Genomic DNA, 22,389 nt, shown 5'->3' on the forward strand with positions numbered 1-22,389 from the left:
ACGTCTGGGGTTTCTGGTGGTGGGGGCAGGATTGGGGGGGTGGAATGAAGAAGAGGAGGATGGGCATTTTCTCCAACATCTCATCCAGTCTGCTACTTCACGGTTTTAGATCTCACTACTGCTCATATAACTGGGAGACAAATGAAGAAAAAATAGAAAGGTATGAGAGAGACAAAGAGAGAAAGAGAGAGAGAGACAAAGAGAGAGAGAGAGAGAGGGGTTTCACATGCATCTCCTTCGTAATCTGACAGTCCAGCCTCCTCCTCCTCCTCCTCTCTCTCACTCTCTCTCTCACTCTCATGCTGCCTCCCACATCTCTTCATTCCCCCGTCTGCTCCGCTTCTCTTCCTCATTTCTCTCATCTCCCTCTACATTCGCCTCCTCCTCCTCCTTCTCGTCTTCTTCTTGTTTTTTTTTCTCTCTCTTTCCATTCTTCATCCTCGACATGCTCCTCACATGAAGTCCGCCAACTTGTCCGCTGACAGTGGATGCAGAGTACAAGGAGGCAAATGATCCATCGGAGAGGAAGAGGAAGAGACACCACGCACGTCCGCATCTTCCACTGAGTGCCTTGGCTCGGCCGGAGGAGCAACAGTATGGATCTGTCATTCATGGCTGCGCAGGTAACACCACAGGTTATCTGTTTGAACTTTACATTACGTCATATAAAAATCGTCGTCTTCATCGATCGGATGGGCAGATGGGCGTGGCTTGTCAACAAGTTCGTGCGCGTGTTGGAGCTCGTCTGTTGTTGTTGTATTTTTAGCTTTGTTTCCTGGGAAAATCACTGTAATACATCACTGTTATGCCACAAAAAGAGACTTCAAGTGTGTCTGTAGTACCAAGGACAAGCACGTAGTACCTTCTTGGACTTGGTATGGTACTTTCCCCTCCACCTATAACATTATTCCTGTTGTATATTTTAGTTTATAGTATTGATGTGTGGCGTTTTACTGGGCTTTAGGCGGATTACAGCTCATAAAGTTGACTGATTGTGATGTATTTATGTGTGCTGGATTTGCATGAACAACAAATTATTCAAATGTGATTGTTTTTGTCATAGATTCTTTGGTGCAGTGTTGTTGTTGATATTCAAATTTCCGCATTAGTTTGATTCCCCCGACAGCTTGTCACAGATGGCCTAGTAATATATGAAATAATAAGGGTGTGATGAAGATGGTGCACCGCATTGATTTTCGACTTTCAGAGTCTAAAGTGTGTAGTTTCTATGGCTGCGGGGTAATGTTTGTCCTCATTAGGGGACATTAGCACCGTGGCTTTCCGCTGCGTCCTTCGCTCCCTCAGTGTCTGGCCCCTCGTGTTCGTCTCGTCCTCGTGTTTCCATTTTCTCTGTCTGCTTTCGTGACATTGTCTCTCCTGCCAATTTGTTTTTGCAGGGCAGACGGGGCCACGGTCTCCCAAACCGTCGCATATCACAGACCCTAAATAGGAAAAACATCTTTGGAATATTTTGACATGATAGAATAACTGTTATTATCTGCCGGCAGGGTTGTAATCATGTACCATCCATTCCCCCGTACACACTCTGTTTCCCCCCAAACGCCTCTTCCCAACATTGTGCTGTATTGTTTGTGACTGATGACAAAAAGGGTCGAGTTACATTATGAAATTGTGGTTTGTTTTGGAGGCGAATTACATAGCGACAGACCGAACTTTGAGTCTGAGTCCATTACTCACACTCACACCTGGGAGAGGCTCAATACAACAACAGTCCCAGTACCAGTTTCCATCCAGAGCAATGGGGCGTTTAAAAAGCGGAGTTTTAACAATAAGGTGACACTTGCTCGCCTCAATGATTTTTGAACCTTGCCTTCTCTTTGTTATATTATTTATTACCTTTGACTTTTCTCTCGCAGCATCCCTTTATACTCGTCCTCATTTAAATCATAATTTAGAAGTAAAATCAAATCCCTTCCAGTCCTCTCGAGTCCCTCTGGAATGGCGACTCTGAATGAAGTCAAGCAAATGTCCACCGAAGGTCTTAACATTGACTTCACATCAATCCATCTCAGTGTAGTCTGCAAAATTGCTGGACCTTCATCATCACTTCGCCTCTAAAAGATGACAGATGTGGTCGCAGCACTCCACTCCTAAAGACGGGGGAAAGTTTCCATCCAACTCTCACTCGCTCCTGATAACGACTGATGGTCTCTGTAGAAGGAAATGATGAATGGATGAATCATTAATGCTGTAAATAGAACACATGAGGCAGATTAGTCATATCAATCTTCCACAATTGAATTCCCTGAAGAAACCAATCTTGCGTGGCATTATACAGAATACGAGGTCACAGCGTCGACATAATTAACGCTAACAGAATTTGCCATTCTCCTCTTTTTGTTGAAATGATTCTGTGTAATAATCGCAGAAGCAGCCCTGCACCGAACAATGTGTGCTCTCTTTTTTTGTCCTGTTTGGTGAATTATTTGCATTTGGCAGCGACGCCTCACTGGTTAGAAATGAAAGAGCCGTCCTTCATTAGGCTGAACATGGTGGCATCCTCAAGCATTACAAAACAAGGATTAATAGGTGACAAAGCTCTGGAATACTAAGTTGAGTGTAATGATGTGATTTCTTTCTCTTAAAAAAAAGAGACATTAACTAAGTACTCAGAATGCACAGCTTCTTTCACATAGCTATTTAGAAATGCTCTCACTTTTGGATTTCTTCTTCTTCTTTTTGGATTCTAACTCCTGACTTGTGGGTTAATCACATCACGTCTGTGACGATGAATGATGAAAAGCACTTTAATGGGGGATCATCTTATCTATTTTGCACTATTTAACCATATAAGGGATTTTGCTCGTGGAGGGATCTGTCTGGAAAATGACTTTGTTGCCATGGAGTTAATTTGTGCTGATTGATTGCGCCTAAACCTAATGTGTCAAATTGGTGGAGTTGGCCTCTCAGCATACAAACGGAGGAGGAGGTCCCCAGTCGCTCTGTAACAATGCAGATCACCGCTTCATTTTGAGGTCAGGGTTTGATGTGTTGTGGACGGGCTGGTGAGCCACGCTGGGCAGCCTGCCAGTGCAGGGCTTGTTTGTGCTGATAGATCTGCCACACGCAGTAGCAACACACCAAAGGCCTTATCAGAGCAGTGCATGCTGACCCACTGAGCCCTTTGTGGTCACTTTAGCACGCATAGATACACACGCAGTCACACACCTCTGAAGAAAGAAGGTAATATCAGTATGTATTTGCTTTATTTGAACACATTACATGGATGAAAACAGACGCAGACCACAGTAAACGCTTCAATCCGACGTCGTGGTCTGCGTCTGTTTTCTCCATATTCCGGACATGTTTTTTCATTTCATGGCAGCCCATCAGCGTTTCTCATTACTCATTCACTTATTCAGTCAAGCGGCGGCTGTGAGTCATTCCACCTGACAGGACTGTCCGTCTTTTCACATATTAGAGAGGACAGACAGGAGTGGAAGGATGAGGAGAGAGGGAGTGGCTGACAGCTTCAAACAAAAACAGAGTCATCTGTATTTACCCTCAGCACCCTGCCCCCAGACAGGGGGTCAAACAGTATTGGCAACGACACTTTGCTCAATCTAAGAGCCAAATAAAGCGGAGTTGAGTCATAGGACAATCTATCAAGTGCCAAAAATTCAATACAATCAGAGTCTGTGATTTTAAAGTTTGTCTACTGCAAATTTCTGCGGCAGCTTATGAAATTAAGGCTCTTGCAGATTTGTGATTTTGAGGTGTCAAGAAGAATTGTGATGAAGCCTAGATTACAGGGATCATTAAGCTCTGTTACGGCCAAAGACAAACTGTAACAAATTTGAATTGTGTCTGAAAGTAAGGACGAGATTCTCATCATTTGCCCGCTGCCACGACCCAAATCAGTGAACCGCAGTGCAGATAGATGACGTTTCTACCTGTGCAGCTACGATTGACCAGCCATGCATCACTCTTGATATTGCACAGCCTGACACAGATCACCACAAAGATTGTATTTTGCACACAGTGATATACAGTGAACCTATAGGATTGGCGTTATCACACGGTTTGCAGGCGGCATTAGGATGATGGGAATTGAAAATTGTTTGCAGGAGAAAAAGCTTCCAGCGCCTAATCGTAGCATTTTTTACTTGAATCTTATAAGGGGGTGTGTGATGGTCAAAGTAACACAATTAATTGATTGATTGATTTGGCACCCTGCCTGTGGATGCAGCAGGTCGGCTGGTAATTGGGTATAAGTGACATAAGACCGAGGAAAGACCTTTCAAGTGCTAACGTTGTTTGTGCACCAGCAGCTGATTTGATGCTCTGATATGGGAGTGAGAGTTGAATAGTTCACAGATCGGATTATGCTGCTATCAAACACCATTTCAAAATGGCAGCAGCCACCGTGCCTATATCAACACCATCTTTGTTCTGGGTTCCATATAAAAGGAATTACACAATCACGTTATCTCAGTATGGATTCTTTATGCCCAGATGGTCCTTTCAAAATAAATCTCCTGGTCTCCATAGCAGAAGCTGATTTGAAGGCTGTAATAATGTACACCAGCGTTTTCATCCAGACAACTTCATTTCCCCTCTGGTCTTTTGTCTGATTTCCCGGCAATTGCAATTCCTTTCATATGAAGGCTGTGTTCTGGTGACATATGTAAGCAAATTTCTTTCTTCTTGCACTTTGTAGACAATTTTAGAAGACATCACTCGCTTCAAAATAATTAGAGGAAGCGGTAAACAAGAGGAGCGCCAGTAAAATGGATGAAAAACAGGTACACATGTCTACTTCTTAGTTCCATTATCTATTTTTAGCCGTCTGCTTGGAGGAGCAGTCTCAGGACATGAATCCCTTTATTTCAGTGATTTGCATACGCTGTGCTTCTACCTGCACATTTCATCCCTTAATGTCTGTGCTGCATGACACAAAATCGTGTAAACAGCCGCAACATGAGGCCATATTTGTTATTGTGTGTGTGTGTGTCTGTGTGTGTGTGTGTGTGTGCAATTAACGAAACGTGTGAAATCACACATCCTCAAGTACACAGCCAGCAGGGGGATTCTAAGATATTTATAGGCTCAGGACAGGCAGCGAGCGGTTACTGAGGAAGACAACGTGGAGAAGCCTTGAAGTGATGAAGATGTAACCCTGTGTGGCATCTCTGCATTAATAGATGATTCTCACTGTGGGGCTGAAAGGGAAGTCAGGTTCCTCACAGTGTTCCCTCTTAGATACAGTACAAGCCCAAATAATCAATTTAACTCTTCCATTACTTCTCTTTTCTTTGGTAAAAGATTAACGCACTTCTTCTCAAATGCGTACATAGAGTAGAAACTACAACACACTGAACTCAGGCTCATGTTTTGTTATTCCTGAGGTTATGTGATTTCCTCCAGTCCTCCTCATCGAAACAGGCTCATTAAAAAATGATGGCTTATGTTTTCTAGCTGAGTCGAAGTAGATGAAGCATCTCTGAGCCGCTGCAGGAGGCCGTGTTGATTGAGCCGCTGCAGGTTACCCCCCCCACACACACACACACACACACAGACACACTTTAAGGCAGAAATCTTTACGCTCTCTATGGAAACGATTGACTAACCTTCAGGGACTTACAGGTCTCTATATTTGGCCCGGGTCGTTTTTGACGAAGGTGTCGAAAACAGCCTTGTAACCAATTACTATTTTAATTTGAGGACGGTTTCCATGGCAAATCCCAGTGATTGATGCCAATTAAATGACTGAGCCGCTGCGTAACACAGCGTCATCTCCTGTTTTGTCTTTGAGGCATCATGTTTGCGTTGCCGTCACAAATGTTCCCCAGCTGCTTTGCACCTGAAAATGAGTAACTGCATATTGAACAAAGTCCTGGGGAGAAAGAAAAAAGAACTAAATGGAGTGTGAAAAGGAAGTGTAAGGTAATAACATTCCTCCTGATAGGGCAAACCGACACACTGCATGATGCCTCCTATATAATGTAACTGTGCCCCCGATATTCAGCAAGTATAAATGATGTATTCCTACATAAATAATCCATTCTGCACTCATCCCGAAATCATTTTGATGCGGCCTCGTCACTTGTTTTAAAATAGAATTCAACGATGATTTGGGGTAAAACTTTCATGCGCCTGAATACAGCCTCAACCAGTGTTAACGAAAAGAACACAACTCTAAACTGCACATTTGTCAGAAAAGATTGTAAAATGCAAACGTGCAAGTCAGCTCATGAACAGCTCTGAGTGCTGGTGAAAAGGTGAACGGCAGCAGTTGATTACACGCTGTCAGACGAGAAAGCTGTGATAAATCATAATTGTAATCAACCATCTCAACGCCTGCTGTAATTTATCGGGATTATTATGCGTGTTTGGAACTGCAAATGTAAAGTCATAAAACGTGATATATGATAGATTAGTGCAGTGATTCTCAACTGGTGGGTCGCGACCCAAAAGTGGGTCGCGGACCCGTTCCCAGTGAAAAAAAATGTTAAGAACAAAATCCTGTGCTTTTATTTTGAAATGGATTTTTTTATGCAGCGGAGTGCCGTCTATTCACACTCCTTAACAGTAGGTGGTGATAAAGCGATAAAGCCTCGTAATTAAATACATTAAAAGAAGTGCGAAGAACACCCGATATTTTCAAAAACTGTGCCAACATCTTGGTAGTGAGCATGTACTGGTGTTGTATCATGCCGAGGTACGCCGGGTTTCGAGGGGAAAGGTTGTACTGTCCCGTTTTTATGAACTACGAAGTGAAATTGCAGCCTTTCTTGCCCAGAACAAGTCGCCTCTTGCAGACCTGTTTAGCAACAGTGTGTGGCTCGCACACGTTGCTTACCTCGCTGATGTGTTCGAACAGTTAAACACATTAAATGTGTCTATGCAGGGGAGGGGGAACAACATTTTTGAACAATATGACAAAATCAATGCTTTCAAAAAAAAAGATCTCCGTGTGGGCAAGTCATTTTTCTAAAAAAACGATTCGACATGTTCCCCAATGCCTGTCATGAGGGACAGCAACTGGACACGGCAGGAAAAAATGTAATGGAGAAAACAATCACGACACATCTGAATAAACTTCTGGAGCGGTTCTATGACTACTTTCCCGAGACACAGAGGGATGACGACTGGATACGTGACCCCTTTGGAATCAACGTAGAAAGCGTCCCGTTGCCAAGCAACGAAAAGAGTCAGCTGGTGGAGCTGTCATGTGACTGCACACTGAGAAAGAAATTCACGGAGGTAAGCCTCTCCCAGTTCTGGTGCAGCAATGTGATGAGCGAGTATCCTTCCCTTGCCACTCGAGCAGTAAAAATCCTCCTACCATTCAGCACTACCTATCTCTGTGAGTGTGGCTTCTCAGCTCTGGTTCAGCTGAAGACTAAACACAGAAATAGACTGGACATTGAGCAAGACCTCAGAGTTGCCTTGTCTACTATAACTCCAGACTTTGAGACTCTTGTCAGGAGCAAAACACATCCCCAGTTCTCCCATTAATTCCTCCAAACTCAGGTCTGTCAGTGTTACGCCTAAGGTTGAAGTGAGTGCTGCTTAATTGTCTTCATGTTTTTCAGTATTTACCTACTGATAAGTATATGTATTCAGAAGAAAAGTTAATTTTGTATACTTGAATCTTTTTGAATTGCACTTTTTGTTTAATTTATTTTGAGTTTGTAGATAAAAGCTGCTACTCAAGAGTGTAGTGAGTGACTATTCTCAGTCTTTTTTAAACTACTTCTCAGTAGTTGTACTTTTTTATTTCATGTTTGCATGAAAGCACTTTTGAGTCTGTTAAGTCTGTTATGTTGTATTACCTTGTTCTTAAGATGCACTTTTTGTTCTTTAATTAAAATGCAGCTAATTGTAAATATTTCCCTCTTTAGCATTGCGTTTAGCATTGCACTGTGTTGGAATACTGTCTCAGGTTCAAACTGCACCATATTTTCATTAAATAAATTTGAGAAGTTGAAAATGATCCTCAATTTGGGTCGCGGCTTGTCATTAAGGGGTGATGGTGGGTCCCGAAGCCAGACCAGTTGAGAACCACTGGATTAGTGCGTCTCCTGCAAGTTTGTGAGGAAATGTCACTTATGATGTCTTCATACTAAGTATAGAGAGAAATAGAAAGGAAAGAATGCATGTTTTTTGCAGAAATACTCCCAAAAAAGTCTGAACTGAATTTGATTGAACTTTGCTGCAGATCTGTGACGGATAGCATTTCTCATAAACTAATCAATCCATCTCGATTAAAAAATGAAGCATATGAAATGATATTATATCCATAAAAGACTCAATAGGAGCTCTGGTGGAGGTATACCCTCTAATGTGTGTCCGTCTAGTTGTTCGTACCTTCCAGGACTGCAGAATTGTTGATGCAATTCTTTTCAATTTCAAAATCTGCTACATTTTACCTCGAGTGGACCTTAAATCCTCCGTGGGACAAGTAAATAAATGTAACAAGAGCATCAGAGCGGAAAAAACCTGCAGTTGAACTTGCTGCTGTGCCCAGGCTTCACGCTTTGAATCTGACCTTGGGTTTGTTCAAAGGAAGCTGCCCTGAAGCTGCGACAGGAGGGCCTTTCACTCTTTTGCTCACTTGTTCGCTCTGCAAAGGAGCCGAGGTTGTAGCAGATACTTTGGTGCCACGGGTTTCCACTGAGGCATTTCTCCATTCAGGCTTCCGATTTGTTCATTTGTGTCGAATCTCTACCAACGCAGCAGATCCAGTCTTCCTGCTGGCATGTTCTTCCATATGTAAACGACTTCCCTCCTCTGCTGTAGACTCTGTCATGTTACTGTTGTCTCGACGGTACTGCCTGATGCCCCCCCCCCCCCCCCCCCATCTGATTTATAGTGTCTCTTTTCATCATAATCATTAAGCCTCGATTAATGCTACACAGCCCTCATGATGTTTAATATATGGAGACTCTGATGGTGACCTTGCTATTTCGGATGCATGCAACTTTAATGCTCAGATGATGAATTGGGCACCGAGAGAACAGGCAGTGGGATCACGTATGGAAATCATTTGGAATGCCTGCCGGTATGAGAGAGATTATTTTGCCATATTCCATGCAAGTCTCCTACAAATTTCATTTACACATTCACGCACACTAAATTGCCATCACAGTTAAATGTAATGTAAGTGGTCTTAGATGATGATTTTGATGAAGCATGAAGTTGCGTGTGATCTTCATGTACTCCAGATGCATTCGCAGGGACAATATTGGTGTGGAAAGGGCAGATCTTTGTCATTTTAATAGCCTCATCCCAACTTTAATCATGCTGTATTTGCCATGGACAGATAAAAAACAGTAGCGTAGTGGATTTGTTCTGAGGTGTCTGAGGGACATTTCTGTAGCATACAAACATTTGTAGGAGACTTAGTTGCCTTGTGTGTCTGAGCAGTAAACAATGACACTTTTACTGAAACCTTTTTGAAACATTAGCTGGGATTTATTAATCAAATCCTAGGCTTCAGGCTTCAAGCTGATCTTTGAAGTTATCTACCTGGGATAAATTCTACAGTCTACTAAATCCTATTCTTTGTACACCTTCTGTATATCAGCAGTGGATATGGATCGCTCAGCCCCCCCCCCCCCCCCCCCCTTTCTGTTTCACTGTTTCACCCTTCAGCTATTTACTGAGCAAGAGCAGCAGACACATTACCTTATGAGTTTTTCATCAGGATTTCAGGTATTTGGGTCCAGTCAGACATGTCGCCCAGCTTCTCAATGTTGTAACATGGCACCCTAGCATGCAATAAGTATAGTATGTCACTCATCCATCTCAGCTTCCAGCCAAACCACGTGCTGCTACAGTACTGTCAGTGCTTTGCAGGATTAATATTTACCCATACATGTGAAAGAAAAACATTCCAAGCTCTCGCACCTTTTGGAAGCAGGGACAATGATTCAAATGCACTGGGTTTGACTCATTTCACACTTGTTTGCTTTTGTGTTATGTTTTTCTAGTTTTACATGCAAACACGCGTGCACACATACGTCTTTGGTTCCCCCCACACTCGCCTCATTGTACCCTGTGATGTATTTTCATCTCCCAGGCTGAAAGGAGCACGAAAAACAAGAGAAATCCATTACTGAGCAGTGATTCGTGGAAAGAATATTCAGAATAATAAACACAAACAAATGGTCAATGGTGATGTATTTAAAAATGTTTTTCTGTCTGCGAAGGACATGCATGACGAGTTCATCTCAGTCATTAATACTGATGCCAACCTACACCAGTGCATGAAGTGACACTCATTTAAGCTTACATAAACTTTGTTGAAGACTTATAACAAGTATAGAATAATAGACTCAGTCAATCATTGTAATCTGCCAATAGGTGGAGGTGGAGGTGGGTGTTTTCTGAATATCATCAATCTTCTATTTAGTATATTAGACTGTCTGAAGTCCAGTGAAACAGAGAGAACACAGACAGCGTGGAAAGTGAGATATTCATTTAAAGAGACCTAAGCAGGTATAATCAATCATCCGCCACTATTGGACTGACAATGTGACAGAGGCAAGCTGCTTTTTACACAGCAGAGGGACCAAACATGGGCAAAAATAATTGCAAGGTTGTTTTTATAAAAAATAAATAAATAAAAATAATGGAGCGATGGAGGCTCTTAGGAATTACAACATGTTTTGTTAATCTATACTTGGCAGTAACAGAGGTCACAGCGGGGGGTCTGCAGAATGCTGGGGGGTTGAAAAAGAGGTCAGTACGTTACAAAGTGCTTGACAGTGAGAGATGGTAGCTGGTCACAAAGGTGAGGCAGGGTTGCCAGTGAGTATGGGCACTGCTATCAAATAAGTGCAAATTTGTTGTGTATAAAATCTCACAAAACACTTCAGCAAGTTTCAATTTACAGTGATATGAAACAGAGAAAAGCTTGATTAACTGATCTCGATTGGAGAGCATAACTCCCTGTATGCAGTGTGTATGTGTGCGTGTGTCTGCATTCTTGTGTGCTTTGGTACATACGTGCACAAGTGCAAGCGACTGTGACAGGAATGTCTTCCATCTGGCTTTTCCGAATAACCCCTGCTATACCTTTCACTCACATTTCCCTGTAGAGTTCGACTCAGTGGTGTAAGTGGCTGTTGGATAAGAGCATCTGCCAAATGCTATAAGTGTGAATGGAAAAGTACAGTATGGCGCTACAGTATGTGGGCCAGTGTGAGAGAACTGTAGAGGAAGAAATGAGACGGGACACGGATGACAGAGCGATGCAAAACAAAGCCGCTGTAAATACGATGATGCAGATCCCCTCTGGACCAATCGGGAGCAAGCGTGCCACTTTGTTTTGACAAAACAGCGCAATAATTACACTTCCCCTGTCAAAATATCAAATTAACCGATGAAGTAATTAATAAGCATCAGTCCGGTGCACCCCAGTGAGGAGAGGCGGTGATACTGGAACAGCCACAGGCCTAAACTGACATATATTAAATGTTGCACTTCAGGAATTGATGCGTTTCTGCTTCTGGATGCTTCGTGCTGAATACATGCTGCTCATTTCAGGGGCCCATATCAGTTTTCTTCCTTATGTTAAATGCAATTTTCAGGATTGATTAATCTAATAATTGATGACCTCATTAAAAATGATTCCATATCAAATGCCAGAGAAAAGCAACCAAATTCAGAAGTTGGAAGCTGCAATAGTTTGGCTTAGATTTTTACAACTAAGTGTCTTAACTATTTAAAAAAAAGTGATCTTTTATTAAGCCAAACTTGTTGTGTGGTTGTTGATGATCTAAAGTGATTTAGATGGATGGTATTAGTAGTTGAATTGATGGTGTACTGACTGTAGCGCCTTAATCACATGTATCATGCAGTCCATCGCAGGGTTCAAGGGTCATACAGCACAGCACAGGGTGACTGCATGTCTTAAAGAAATGACATCTCAGCCAACATGGCATGAGTTTGCAGTTGTGACCGGATGGTGAAAGTCACAGTGAGCCAGAAGGCTAGAGAGAGAGGGAGAGAGAGAGAGAGAGAGAGAGAGAGAGAGAGAGGTCTGGATTGGGGCTGAACAGGAGGACGGGATGAGGGTTAATTGGAGTGCAAATCAGATTAAATTAGCCTTGTAACTTTGGAATTTGGACGGAAAACAGGAGGAAAATGACAGTGTGATGAATTTGGGTGCTTGAGATCGAGGAAGATGAAATTTTGCTGGATAATTAAATTGCTTCCCTCCACATCATGATTCAGCAACAGCATGATTTCAGTTTTAGCTCATTACCAACCTAACACTCGCATCGACTGACCGTGGGCAAAGTACACATTTCAAACATTAGCTGTCACTCTTTGCCGACGGAGCCGCAGAGCACACACCGGTATTAGCATTTAAAGCACTATTGGATATATTCAGTATATGCTTTTAACTGCTTAGTGCCTTGGGGGAAACATTGCTGTGCTGCAGCTTCGTTTTGATGTTGTTATAAATATAACAGGAGCAAATGTGTCTTCAAAGCCTCCAGACGCCATCTTTCATTAGGAATATTTGAGCTAAATTGGATTTAATAAAACGTCATTGGTTAATCGTGATGTAAAATTGCAGCCACAAAAACAAACTTCACAAAACTACCAAATGACACTGAGCTGTCAATTTGAGTGTGACAGCAGCATGCAGTCCTGACGATGGATGTAAAAATTCATTCATCAGCACGGACAAATTTTGACATTCAACTGTGGAAATGTGCATAATTTAAAAAAATGGAGTGATTTATTTGACAGGATCATTTCCAGAGGAACAATTTGCATGAAGTGACATTCTTTCATGATCATTATTTGTAATATGATGGGTTACAAATGGGCAATTACTGACAGAATGAGCACACGTGAGCAGCACAGATCAACACCATGAATCACAGAGTGGCCCCGGAGAAAAGGCTTCATCTTCATCATCGCTTGCACATTAACAAAGACATTTGTTCATCCATTAATTATCTCTGCTCTGTACTTTAAAGATGGAAGCGGCCCGGGGTTCTTTCTGCTTGCCTCTGTATTATTAGAATCCTTTTATATTTAGAAAAGGTGCAGGGCCGCTTTGCTCTCACACCAACGCTTACCTGAGTGGAGATTCAATTAAAGGCTTCTATCTCCCGCATGAAAGTTCTCTGTATTGCACAGTGAATGAACAGGCTTGGATGGAGCCGTAGGGGAAGCTGACGCCAGCAATAGATGCACAGAATGCTCTCTACTTACACGCACACACACACCTGTCTCACAGAGAGAGACGCACACACACACAACCTCTCTGGTCATCTATTAGCTTCAGTTATGTTTTAGATCGAAGCCTTCATCAAAGTGAATTTACCGCAACAATATTAAGCTCCCCCACCTTGAATTCTAGATTTGCTACAGATTAACTCAGTATTTGGGGTTTTCACAGCACAGAAGACTTTTTTAATTTCATTTTTTTGATTTAATAAAATAAACAGTTTTAAATACAAAATTAATGATTTACAAATCTGTGTTTTTCTGACAGATGTGTTGGGCTTTAGATGCTCACCAAAGGGGTTTGGGTGTCGTTGCAGTGAACACGGAAACGGCATCACGTGCGGTTCCACTGGGTGTGTTTAGAATCAAACTGCTCTCACTGAACAGGAGCGTGAGCTACACCGAGATATGGAGGACGTGTGGGAGATTCCACAGGAAGAAATCTCTGTTGCTTTAGCATGATGTGTTCTTGGGTGTAAACTATATCATAAAACACATGCTGCATACATTTCAGTTAATACATATTTAAAATGTGTGCACTAATACATTATTGATTGCTCCCAGCTTTGGAGAAAAAGCATTTTACTGTTCATTTTGAAAGCTATATCATGACAAAGGTGTGAATAGTTTATCAATCAAGTTTAAATATGCTCAAACAGAGCAGCAGTGTATTAATGTTCGGGGTTTCTGCAGCATTTTTAAGATTCATAGATGTGTGAATTGAGTTATTCTCTTGTTTCTTACGCAAATAAGGCAGCTGTATGCGTTATTCTTCAGATCCCTCATGCTCGTCTTATATATGCACATATATTAAGTTGATATTCCTAGTTGAACAGCGCAAATGTTTAGGTCTTGCATATTAGCAGAGCGTGAAAAGCAGTTTACCATCCTGCAGGTCACACACTTCAACCCTAATCTTCCCTCTCATCTTCCTCTTCTCGTGCTTGCGTTTGTACCCACATGGCGATGCCCCTCCCCCTTATTAAACTACCATAAATCTAACCATGATCCAACTCCCGAAGGGGTAAACATACACGCAGAGAGTTTGTTATTTGAAGCTTCCAAAGGAATAATTGATTCTAAATGTGAAAAGATGAAATTCTTCTCCATTATGCCGAAAGTGTAATGCAGTGAAATCAGTATTGGTGCTTTGGCTTAACGAGAAGAATGAGGAGGAGAGAAAAGCAAATATATAATGGAAGTCTCACTTTGTTTGCTCCTCCTCATTATCAGTGTGAACCAGCTGGTGATCACCTGTTCCTTCCTTGTAGCTTAAAGTAAAAGAATGCAAAGGTGATGCTCTTATGCTTCATATCATAGAAGCATAATAAACCTTCCTTTGTGCTGAAGGAATTCCACAGAACTGACAGACTGACCAAAGTGTCCAGTGAGGATCACTCGTGCTACACTTGTTCTATTGCATTAGAAGATTTATTAAAAAACGTCCCTCCGCCGCCGAGCCGGAGGAAAATTAATGAGAGCTGAGCAGTAAATCTGGTCAGCAGGAACCCGGGCTGAGACTAGAGGTCTCACTACTTTTGTGTGGGTGAACAAGCGTCTGTAAAACCTCTTTAAATCGCCACTCAGATTTATGACAGGACCGGGTCAATACGCTGGTACGGTCTAGTAACGGCACAGGCAAAATCTATTGTTGAGACTTTTTTCTGCTTGCCTTTACACTATATTCACGCAGCAGAGATTCATCTGTGCTTTTACTTCAATACTGTTATCCCATTTTATTTATTTCACTATTTTGTGGTGCACTGAATTGCAAGCTACTACAACTGCAGCTGCTTGCAATTCAGTGGCAGCATTTGTTATTCTTTGTGTGGGAACTGCAGGGTTGAGGGTGATGTAACCTGGTGCTGCTGTCGTTCTTCCAAAACTACAAAAGCAGATGACCACACAGCTGGACAGATAGAGAGACTTACTGCGTTTTTCTCTTCTTCTGCCTGTGTAGGGGTGAACACCTCACCGACTCTCCTGATAGTTGTGTTGCATGAGCTGGGACAGAGTTTGGTGCAGTCAGCATTTTAGCTCCACCCAGCTTCCCATCCCGGGGGCTAATTAGTCAAAGTAACTGGAACACCTGTGTGTGCTTGTAGGGCCTTTAATTAGATAATTACCTCTATAAAAGTGTGTTTGTTTGTTCTGCTGTAACACTTTTGAACTTGTGTGGGGCTGCAGTTGGGTTTTGTTTTGGATGTGCCAACCTGATGGCTGTAGCGCTGCAGAAAGAAATGTCATAAATGTGTGTGTGTGAGAGAGAGAGTGTGTACAGCAGCAGTAAAGTACAAAGTCTGAAAGCATCATCTGACTTGAGGCAAAAGAACTGCAGATTCTCTTGCCTTGCTATTTGATTTTACAACTGTAGGGTCAAAATAAATCCTGATTTTTAATTGAACATATGTGAGTTCACATGTGCCCCCCCCCCCCCCCGCCTACACACACACACACACACACACACACACTTAATGAATTTTGCTGCAAATTTGGTAATTCTTTCCTCCAATCTTAACTTCTACACTTTTTATTTATATTCACAAAGTTGAAATAGATCAAATGTCAAACAAACACCAACACCATGCATAGAGCAGCCTTTATTTTAACAAACAAATCAACAGCAGCCGATTGCGTAATTGTGAAAATCTGGAGAGACTGATAGTGATACACAAGTGTGACAAGCCTGGTGGTATTTAAGTGTTAACTGTGATGCAGCAGAGCAGAGGAAGTGCCACTGATCCAGATCACACACAGTTAATTCACTTAAAAAACAACTTAACGCTCATCGAAATTAGCAGAATGTCCTTATTCTTTAGTGCAAGTGAATAAATAAATAAATAGACCTTAGAAATCAGTTTGAAATCTCAGGATCAAGATGATTCAATCAATAAAATGATTAAATATGCCGCAATACCTGAAGTGCTTTGGTCTGGATTGTCACTGTCGACTTTGGGCTCTCTGGATGCTCTATGGATGCTCTCTGGTTAAGTAGTTGTTTGTCCTCTTGTACATGAAGCCTAAAAGTGCTTTTTATGAAACACAGAGTGGGACTTGTTGTTCTGTTCTAGGGCCTGTGGGTGTGTTTGCATTTGCAGCATGAGCATCAGTTAACCTTTCAGCCTCAAACTCATGTTCCTCACAATGTGTGTTCATAGCTCTTTGATTATCAGGGAAGTAAACCATGGGTACAATTCTTGCAAGGCCAGTTGTCCACTAAAGATGATATGAAGACAAATGGTACGATTCAGTGTCTCGTGGCGTATAGCTGAAGTAAAGTACGGCTGTGTTTGTGTGATATCAAGCACACAGTCTATCTTTTACACCGTAGGGGTCCGTCGTCTCTGTGCTTGTTTCCTCCCACGCAGTTTGTTCTCCTCAGTACACCTCAGGAAGATTGTCTTCCACAAGGACACTCTCAGCACTCAGGGATGATATGAGGTGAATCTTTAATCTAAGAAATTGTTCCGTCTGATGTTCTCTTTGCAACAGAGTGCTTTTGTTGGTTCCCTACCATCCACCAATGTGTATTTGGGGTTTCTTTGTTTGCTCCAAAGCCATTTCACTGAGCATTTACTGGCAACATCCCGCAGGAGGCAATTACAGTCCATTCTAGTCCACGATTACTGTGATCATCTGTACTGGATGACAGAGTCCCCGAGAACAGCTGGGACGAATAAATGAAAGCCGTGAAATAGAGCAGGTGGTGTTGTGCAGAAACCAGAACGTTGTTGTTTTGTTGTTGATCATCAATCAGTCCCTCCAGCTTTTAGGGGATTCCACAATCACGGAATTCAATGCAAATTCAACAAAACGCCAGCATTTTTCATCAAAGTGTGCCTTTTCCTAGAAACAGACGGATTAATCACTTTTTTTGGCTTCATCGCAGTAAGCAGAAACAATCATAGTCTTGAGCACGTGTGGACTTTGATTCCACTCTGCTGGAGAGGTAAACATGTCCCCCTCCTCTCCCCCCTCGTGGTCTCCAGGAAACTTTGGTCAGTATTTTTTAAGAGTGCAGCCACTGGTCCATGTTACAGGCACTGGTTTCCTTTGCAGTATCTCTGTTGAGATGACGTTCATTACTTGCTTAAGTGCTCCGATGCTTTGGGATGCCTCTTCTGGGGATCTCGATTTCCCCTCTATTCCATTAATGCTTAACCGCTCACTGCACTAACCTCCTGAGCACGATCCACACGGGAATTACAGCCTCGGATGAATGGATAGTGAAGCGGCCCGGTGAAAAAGTGTGATTTACTGACATGTAACGGAAACCCCCTCGTCACTTTCAGAAAAGGAGCAAACCCGATCCATTTAAATGTATAGAAATAAAGATCCAGGCTTGGCTTCTTTGCACACTGTTTGTATCTACTTCTCTTCGTCAGTCCACTGCCCCATTTATGCAAACAGCTCATCTCCCCAGACATTGACATCACTTCATAAATTAAACATACCTTTAAAGAATGCAGACACAGCTTCAGTTGTTCAATATCAGATTGAGGGAAATGTAACTTTGAACGCAACGTGATCGAAAGGAAATCTGTTCAATCATCTGGAAGAAAGAACGCAAAGAAGAACGCAGAATTAGTGGAAATGTACCTTTTTTGTGAGATTTCAGCGATGAAACTTGAGCTCTTTGTTCCTTCCATATATCAGAAAATATGTTATTGCTTTTGGATATTTCTTAGAATTGTCTGTGTTTGCGGGCATTTGGAACTCAAGGGTAAACTCGAAATGGATTGATAATAATGGGATGAGGTTAAATCAAGGCAAATTTAAAAGGGACGACCAGAGGACATAGAGCTGCTGTTGACAATTTAGAGCAATATGTAATAGATGGAGAGCAACTTGGTTAGTATGACATCAACAGAGAGTATACGGATAATTGATGTGTAGTATTTTGATTGATATGGCAGATTATTGGGGTTAACGCTGCACACACGCATATACACACACACACACAAACAAACACAAACACAAAATGGATGGAAGCAGAGATGCTGTAGATGTCAGAGGAGGAATCAGAGCTTCTGGTGAGTCAGTTGGGGGGTTGGTAGGCCCAGGTTACCGGACATCATACGAGCCTGTCCGCCTTCATCATGCTCATGTGAACAGCAGGCGCTCCACACGATGTGTCATGACATTATTCACCACCAGGGGCCAATGAGCTGAGAGAGAGAGAGAGCGGCGGAAGGCTTTCAAAAACAGCGCTCTCTCCCTGTGCGAGGGAAGACCTGAAGTATGTGTGTGTGTGTGTGTGTGTTTGCGTGCCTTTGTGCATTAGTCTGTGTAATTGTGAGAGATTGAGAGAGAAAGAGGTGTGTGTGTGCGTGTGTGTGTATCTGTGCCAACATCCCTCCGAGGTATTTTTAGCTTTGTTAGCAACATATTCTGTTTTTCAGTCTCAGCGTGGTAAAGGGTCTCTCAAGCATTTTTCAATCACATACCTTCCTACGGACACACACACACACACACACACACACACACTGACACGAGAGCACTCAGCTGCTGCTCTTATGACGCACCTTCATAGGGCTGTAATTGTCCCAAGCAATAAATCACTTACACTTGCCGATGTGAAATATTCATTCCATCTTAATCCAGCACTAATTCCTCAACACACACATACACAAACGTGTGTGTGAAATAGTGAGGATGCATGCATGTGCAGGAAACCCAGCAACCATTTAGTGGCGATGTCGTGATGCAGTAACCTCATTTCTTTTAATATAGCACACGAACTTGATAATGCATGACCGACAGGAGCAAACCTGCCGACTCTCAGGAAAGGTTTTGCTCAGAGGTTTGAGTCAATGGCAAAGAAGAAGAAGAAGAAGAAAGTTTGCTCTGAGCGCTTTTGAAACAGGTTTTGCGGCAAAAACATAATGGCTCTGCTTGTTAAATTAAAAGCAAAAATGATCCAGTGATTGGAGAAGCAGAACGTGCTTGGAATAGCGAAAAGCAATGGTGTCATCTTTCTCTGCTTCAGCACTCCTCCTCCTCCTCCTCCTCTTCTTCACACACAGTTTGACTGAAGGGTACTTTCTAATCATGCACCTTTCTTCCCTCCGCCTGTCGTAGATCCCCGTCATGACGGGAGCCTTCATGGACTCCTCGCCAAACGACGACTACAGCGGCGAGCACTCGCTCTTCAACTCTTCGGCCAGCGTCCACGCTGCCGCCTCGGCCGCCTCGGTGCACGGCCAGCAGGACGAGTCGCAGTCGGTGTCCAGCGACGCCATCTGGCTCTGGATCGCCATCGTTGCCACCATTGGGAACATTGTGGTGGTGGGCGTCGTCTATGCCTTCACTTTCTGACATGGTCATTTTTGGACATGTGCTCGTGTCGGTCTAAATGACACACACACACACACACACACACACACACACACACACACACACACACACACACACACACACACACCTGCACACGCACACACAATGCTTTTTCTGGATATATGGACCCTTGAGTGAGGCCATGCTTTGTAGACAGATGCACACATACTCTCCTCGCGTCTCATTTCTCGCTCTCGCTCTCGCTCTCGCTCTCGCTCTCGCTCTCTCTCTCTCTCTCTCTCTCTCTCTCTCTCTCTCTCTCTCTCTCTCTCTCTCTCTCACTCTCTCTCTCTCTCTCTTTCTCTCTCTCTCGTGTCAAATTTTTTCATCTGAAGGGAACAACAACAATTTGGCCTAATTTGTGCAAATCTGCTGCCAGACCTTTGAGTTCGCAGCTCTGTAGTTAAAACACAGAAACAGTTGACCGAAGCTCTCAGCCGTGGACTCTAATAAGCATTGTTTTCCACTGTTTGTTTAAGTTGTTTCTCCTCAGACAACACAGTGGCTTTGTAATGCAGAGCTGTGAATGGAGATAAAAAGGAGTTTAAGATTCAGGTCCGACCGTCGGCCAAATTAAACATCCCCCGGAACTTGCAGGGCAATTTAGGGCAGCAGCGCCGCTTAATTACGTGGCTGAACGGAGATGGTGAATGTTAAAAGGTTTCATAAGAATTGGAATTATTTCTGTCAGCCAGTGAGGCTCATCGTCTGTGTTTATACAGTGGGACTAAGACATTTAGCTGTACTTTACTAACCAAATATTTATTTTCTGCAATTCTGACTCTTCCAAACGCTGTCTTCATCATTACATTTGATGTGAAACATCAACATCTATCTGACTTTAAACTTGACATTGTCCTTTATTGAATAACTACCGGGGATTATGAGTTTAGTTATGTTTAGTTGTTATCATAGCGTTAGGAGGAATGTGGGAAGTTATAAACATAGATTTAGAAGTAAAATGGGAGGTGTGGGGGGAGGGGGGAGGGTAAAGTGCGGTGTTTGCATCTCAAGCTGCCGCCTTAAATTTGTTGATGTTCAGTTAATTGTTTTCATGCCGAATCTGGGAGAAGCTGTCTCCATGGAAATTAATCCTAATTAATCCTCGTCCTAATTAGGAATGATAATTTACTCAGCCCGAGATTCAGGCACGAAGCTGGGGACGCGATTTACACCGACAGATGGAAAAACACAGAAATCACAACACAAATAGTCCCATCAATGAATAACACACTCATTGATTAGAGAGAGACAGAGAGACAGAGACAGAGACAGAGAAAGAGAGAGTTTTACGACACAAACAGATCTCCTGGGGGTTTAGAAGCTAAAACCAATAAGCTTTAGGTTGACATGTCTTGGTATATATACACACCATACATGTCCACATGTTCATACACTGCAAATTAGGCTTCAACAATACTGGCTTCCTGTACCAACTGTACTCATAAGGAGAGATTCAGACATGTAATAGTGTGTTATTAGGAGTGTGCTTATACAGTGTGTGAAGAAGGACTTTTCAGGCCTGTTATTTTTACTAAGTGGTCGATGTGGAAATATAAATTTAGACATGTTGTGAACCACATACACAATGCTCCTTTTGTAAAGATACAGTATATACTACTATTAAAATTTCTGTATTAACGTATATTGTTTTCTATCTGTTGGCCCGTAAGCAGTTTTGCGAGTCGGTTGGGCTCCTCCTCTTCTGGATGTCCTGGTCCATGTCCTGGTGAGTGCGATGCTGAGCCGCGCTGACACCATCAGTCATTCTGACACGGGCACGGGGCGTTCGGGCGCCCCTGTCCTCCATCACACTCTATGTCTTTGGTGCTCGTTTTTCGCTGAACCATCAGACAGCGCAGGGGGTGAAGATAAACCTGGCACGTTTACAGTTACAGGTGGAGCGTAGCTGTATGGATTTACAGTGTTGAAGTTCTTTCAATTCAGCATGAGATGACTTTAAAATTCTTGCACTGAGTTCTTTAAATCACAAAGATCGCTATTTTTAGGTGGAAAACCTCATTTTGTTCAGGGTTTTACTGTCAAATCCCCCAAAAATGGAGAGACTGTCAGGTGAAAACTCCTCATGAATACAGGACTCACACAGAAGTATTTTCAATTTTGACATTAGTTCTTTTACATAAGAGTTTGAGTAATGTGTCTTATGATAGTAGGCGGGTTATAAGCAAAGACGTATGATACGTCTGCATGTTCTGTCAGCTGTTCTATTTGCTGCTTGAACTCCAATATCAAACTGTTATTTTCACTTGATTGCTTCAGTGAAAGTTACTTTTTGAACTGTGACAATTATACAGCATATTTCTCACTCCAGCAGTTTGTGGCTGAGTCTCTGGTGCGAGTCGCTGTCACCGCCGGGTAAAACCTAGCACCGATGTTGAAAGCATGAAGTCATCACATGCATGATTCCTTTCACCCGTCAACCTCCACCTCGCCTTACAAACACAATCAGCCCTTCCACCAGTGAAACAGGCCATGTTTTGAAGCGGCTCCCCTCAGCCTGATCTGGAAGTGAAGCCCGTCGCCGATGATCCTCCAACAGCCTTCGCGTTGCTACGGCCGCTTGCTGTTCCTTTGCCTCCGTATCCGCTCAAGTGAGTCAATTGTGGGGGAAAAGCACCAGAGGCCTTAGTGCAGCCGGCGACTCCCAGAGGCGAGAAAGCCTTAAAAACTCAAATCCCCCAGCAGGGTTAAGATGAAATGGATAACCACTGACCTTGCCCGGGTTAATCTGTGTTAATGGATGGTAATTATTCTTAAAGGTGGTGGTTTGGAGGAAATCCACAGCGGATAAGACTTCATTTCTATGGTCTCTGC

General features: G+C 42.8%; 1 protein-coding gene across 1 annotated transcript; it reads left to right on the plus strand.

The window, feature by feature from the left end:
* The first annotated feature begins 454 nt into the window (after positions 1-454).
* LOC143006304 (uncharacterized protein C14orf132) lies at positions 455-20,503 on the plus strand. Its single transcript, XM_076157689.1, has 2 exons — positions 455-623; positions 19,300-20,503. The coding sequence occupies exons 1-2, from the start codon at positions 597-599 to the stop codon at positions 19,534-19,536; spliced, it is 264 nt and encodes an 87-aa protein (XP_076013804.1). The 5' UTR covers positions 455-596; the 3' UTR covers positions 19,537-20,503.
* Positions 20,504-22,389: the final 1,886 nt, after the last annotated feature.

The sequence above is a fragment of the Genypterus blacodes genome, unplaced genomic scaffold, assembly GCF_046128005.1.
Source record: "Genypterus blacodes isolate CSIRO-AG114 ecotype Tasmania unplaced genomic scaffold, CSIRO-AGI_Gbla_v1 ptg000073l_1, whole genome shotgun sequence".
NCBI classification, from domain to species: Eukaryota; Metazoa; Chordata; class Actinopteri; order Ophidiiformes; family Ophidiidae; genus Genypterus; species Genypterus blacodes.

What these genes read in the sequence shown, in the direction of transcription:
- LOC143006304 (XM_076157689.1), top strand. Translation starts at nt 597, where the DNA reads ATGGATCTGTCATTCATGGCTGCGCAG. An exon ending in TGTCATTCATGGCTGCGCAG is followed by an intron (nt 624 to 19,299) that starts GTAACACCACAG and finishes CGCCTGTCGTAG; the next exon opens with ATCCCCGTCATGACGGGAGC.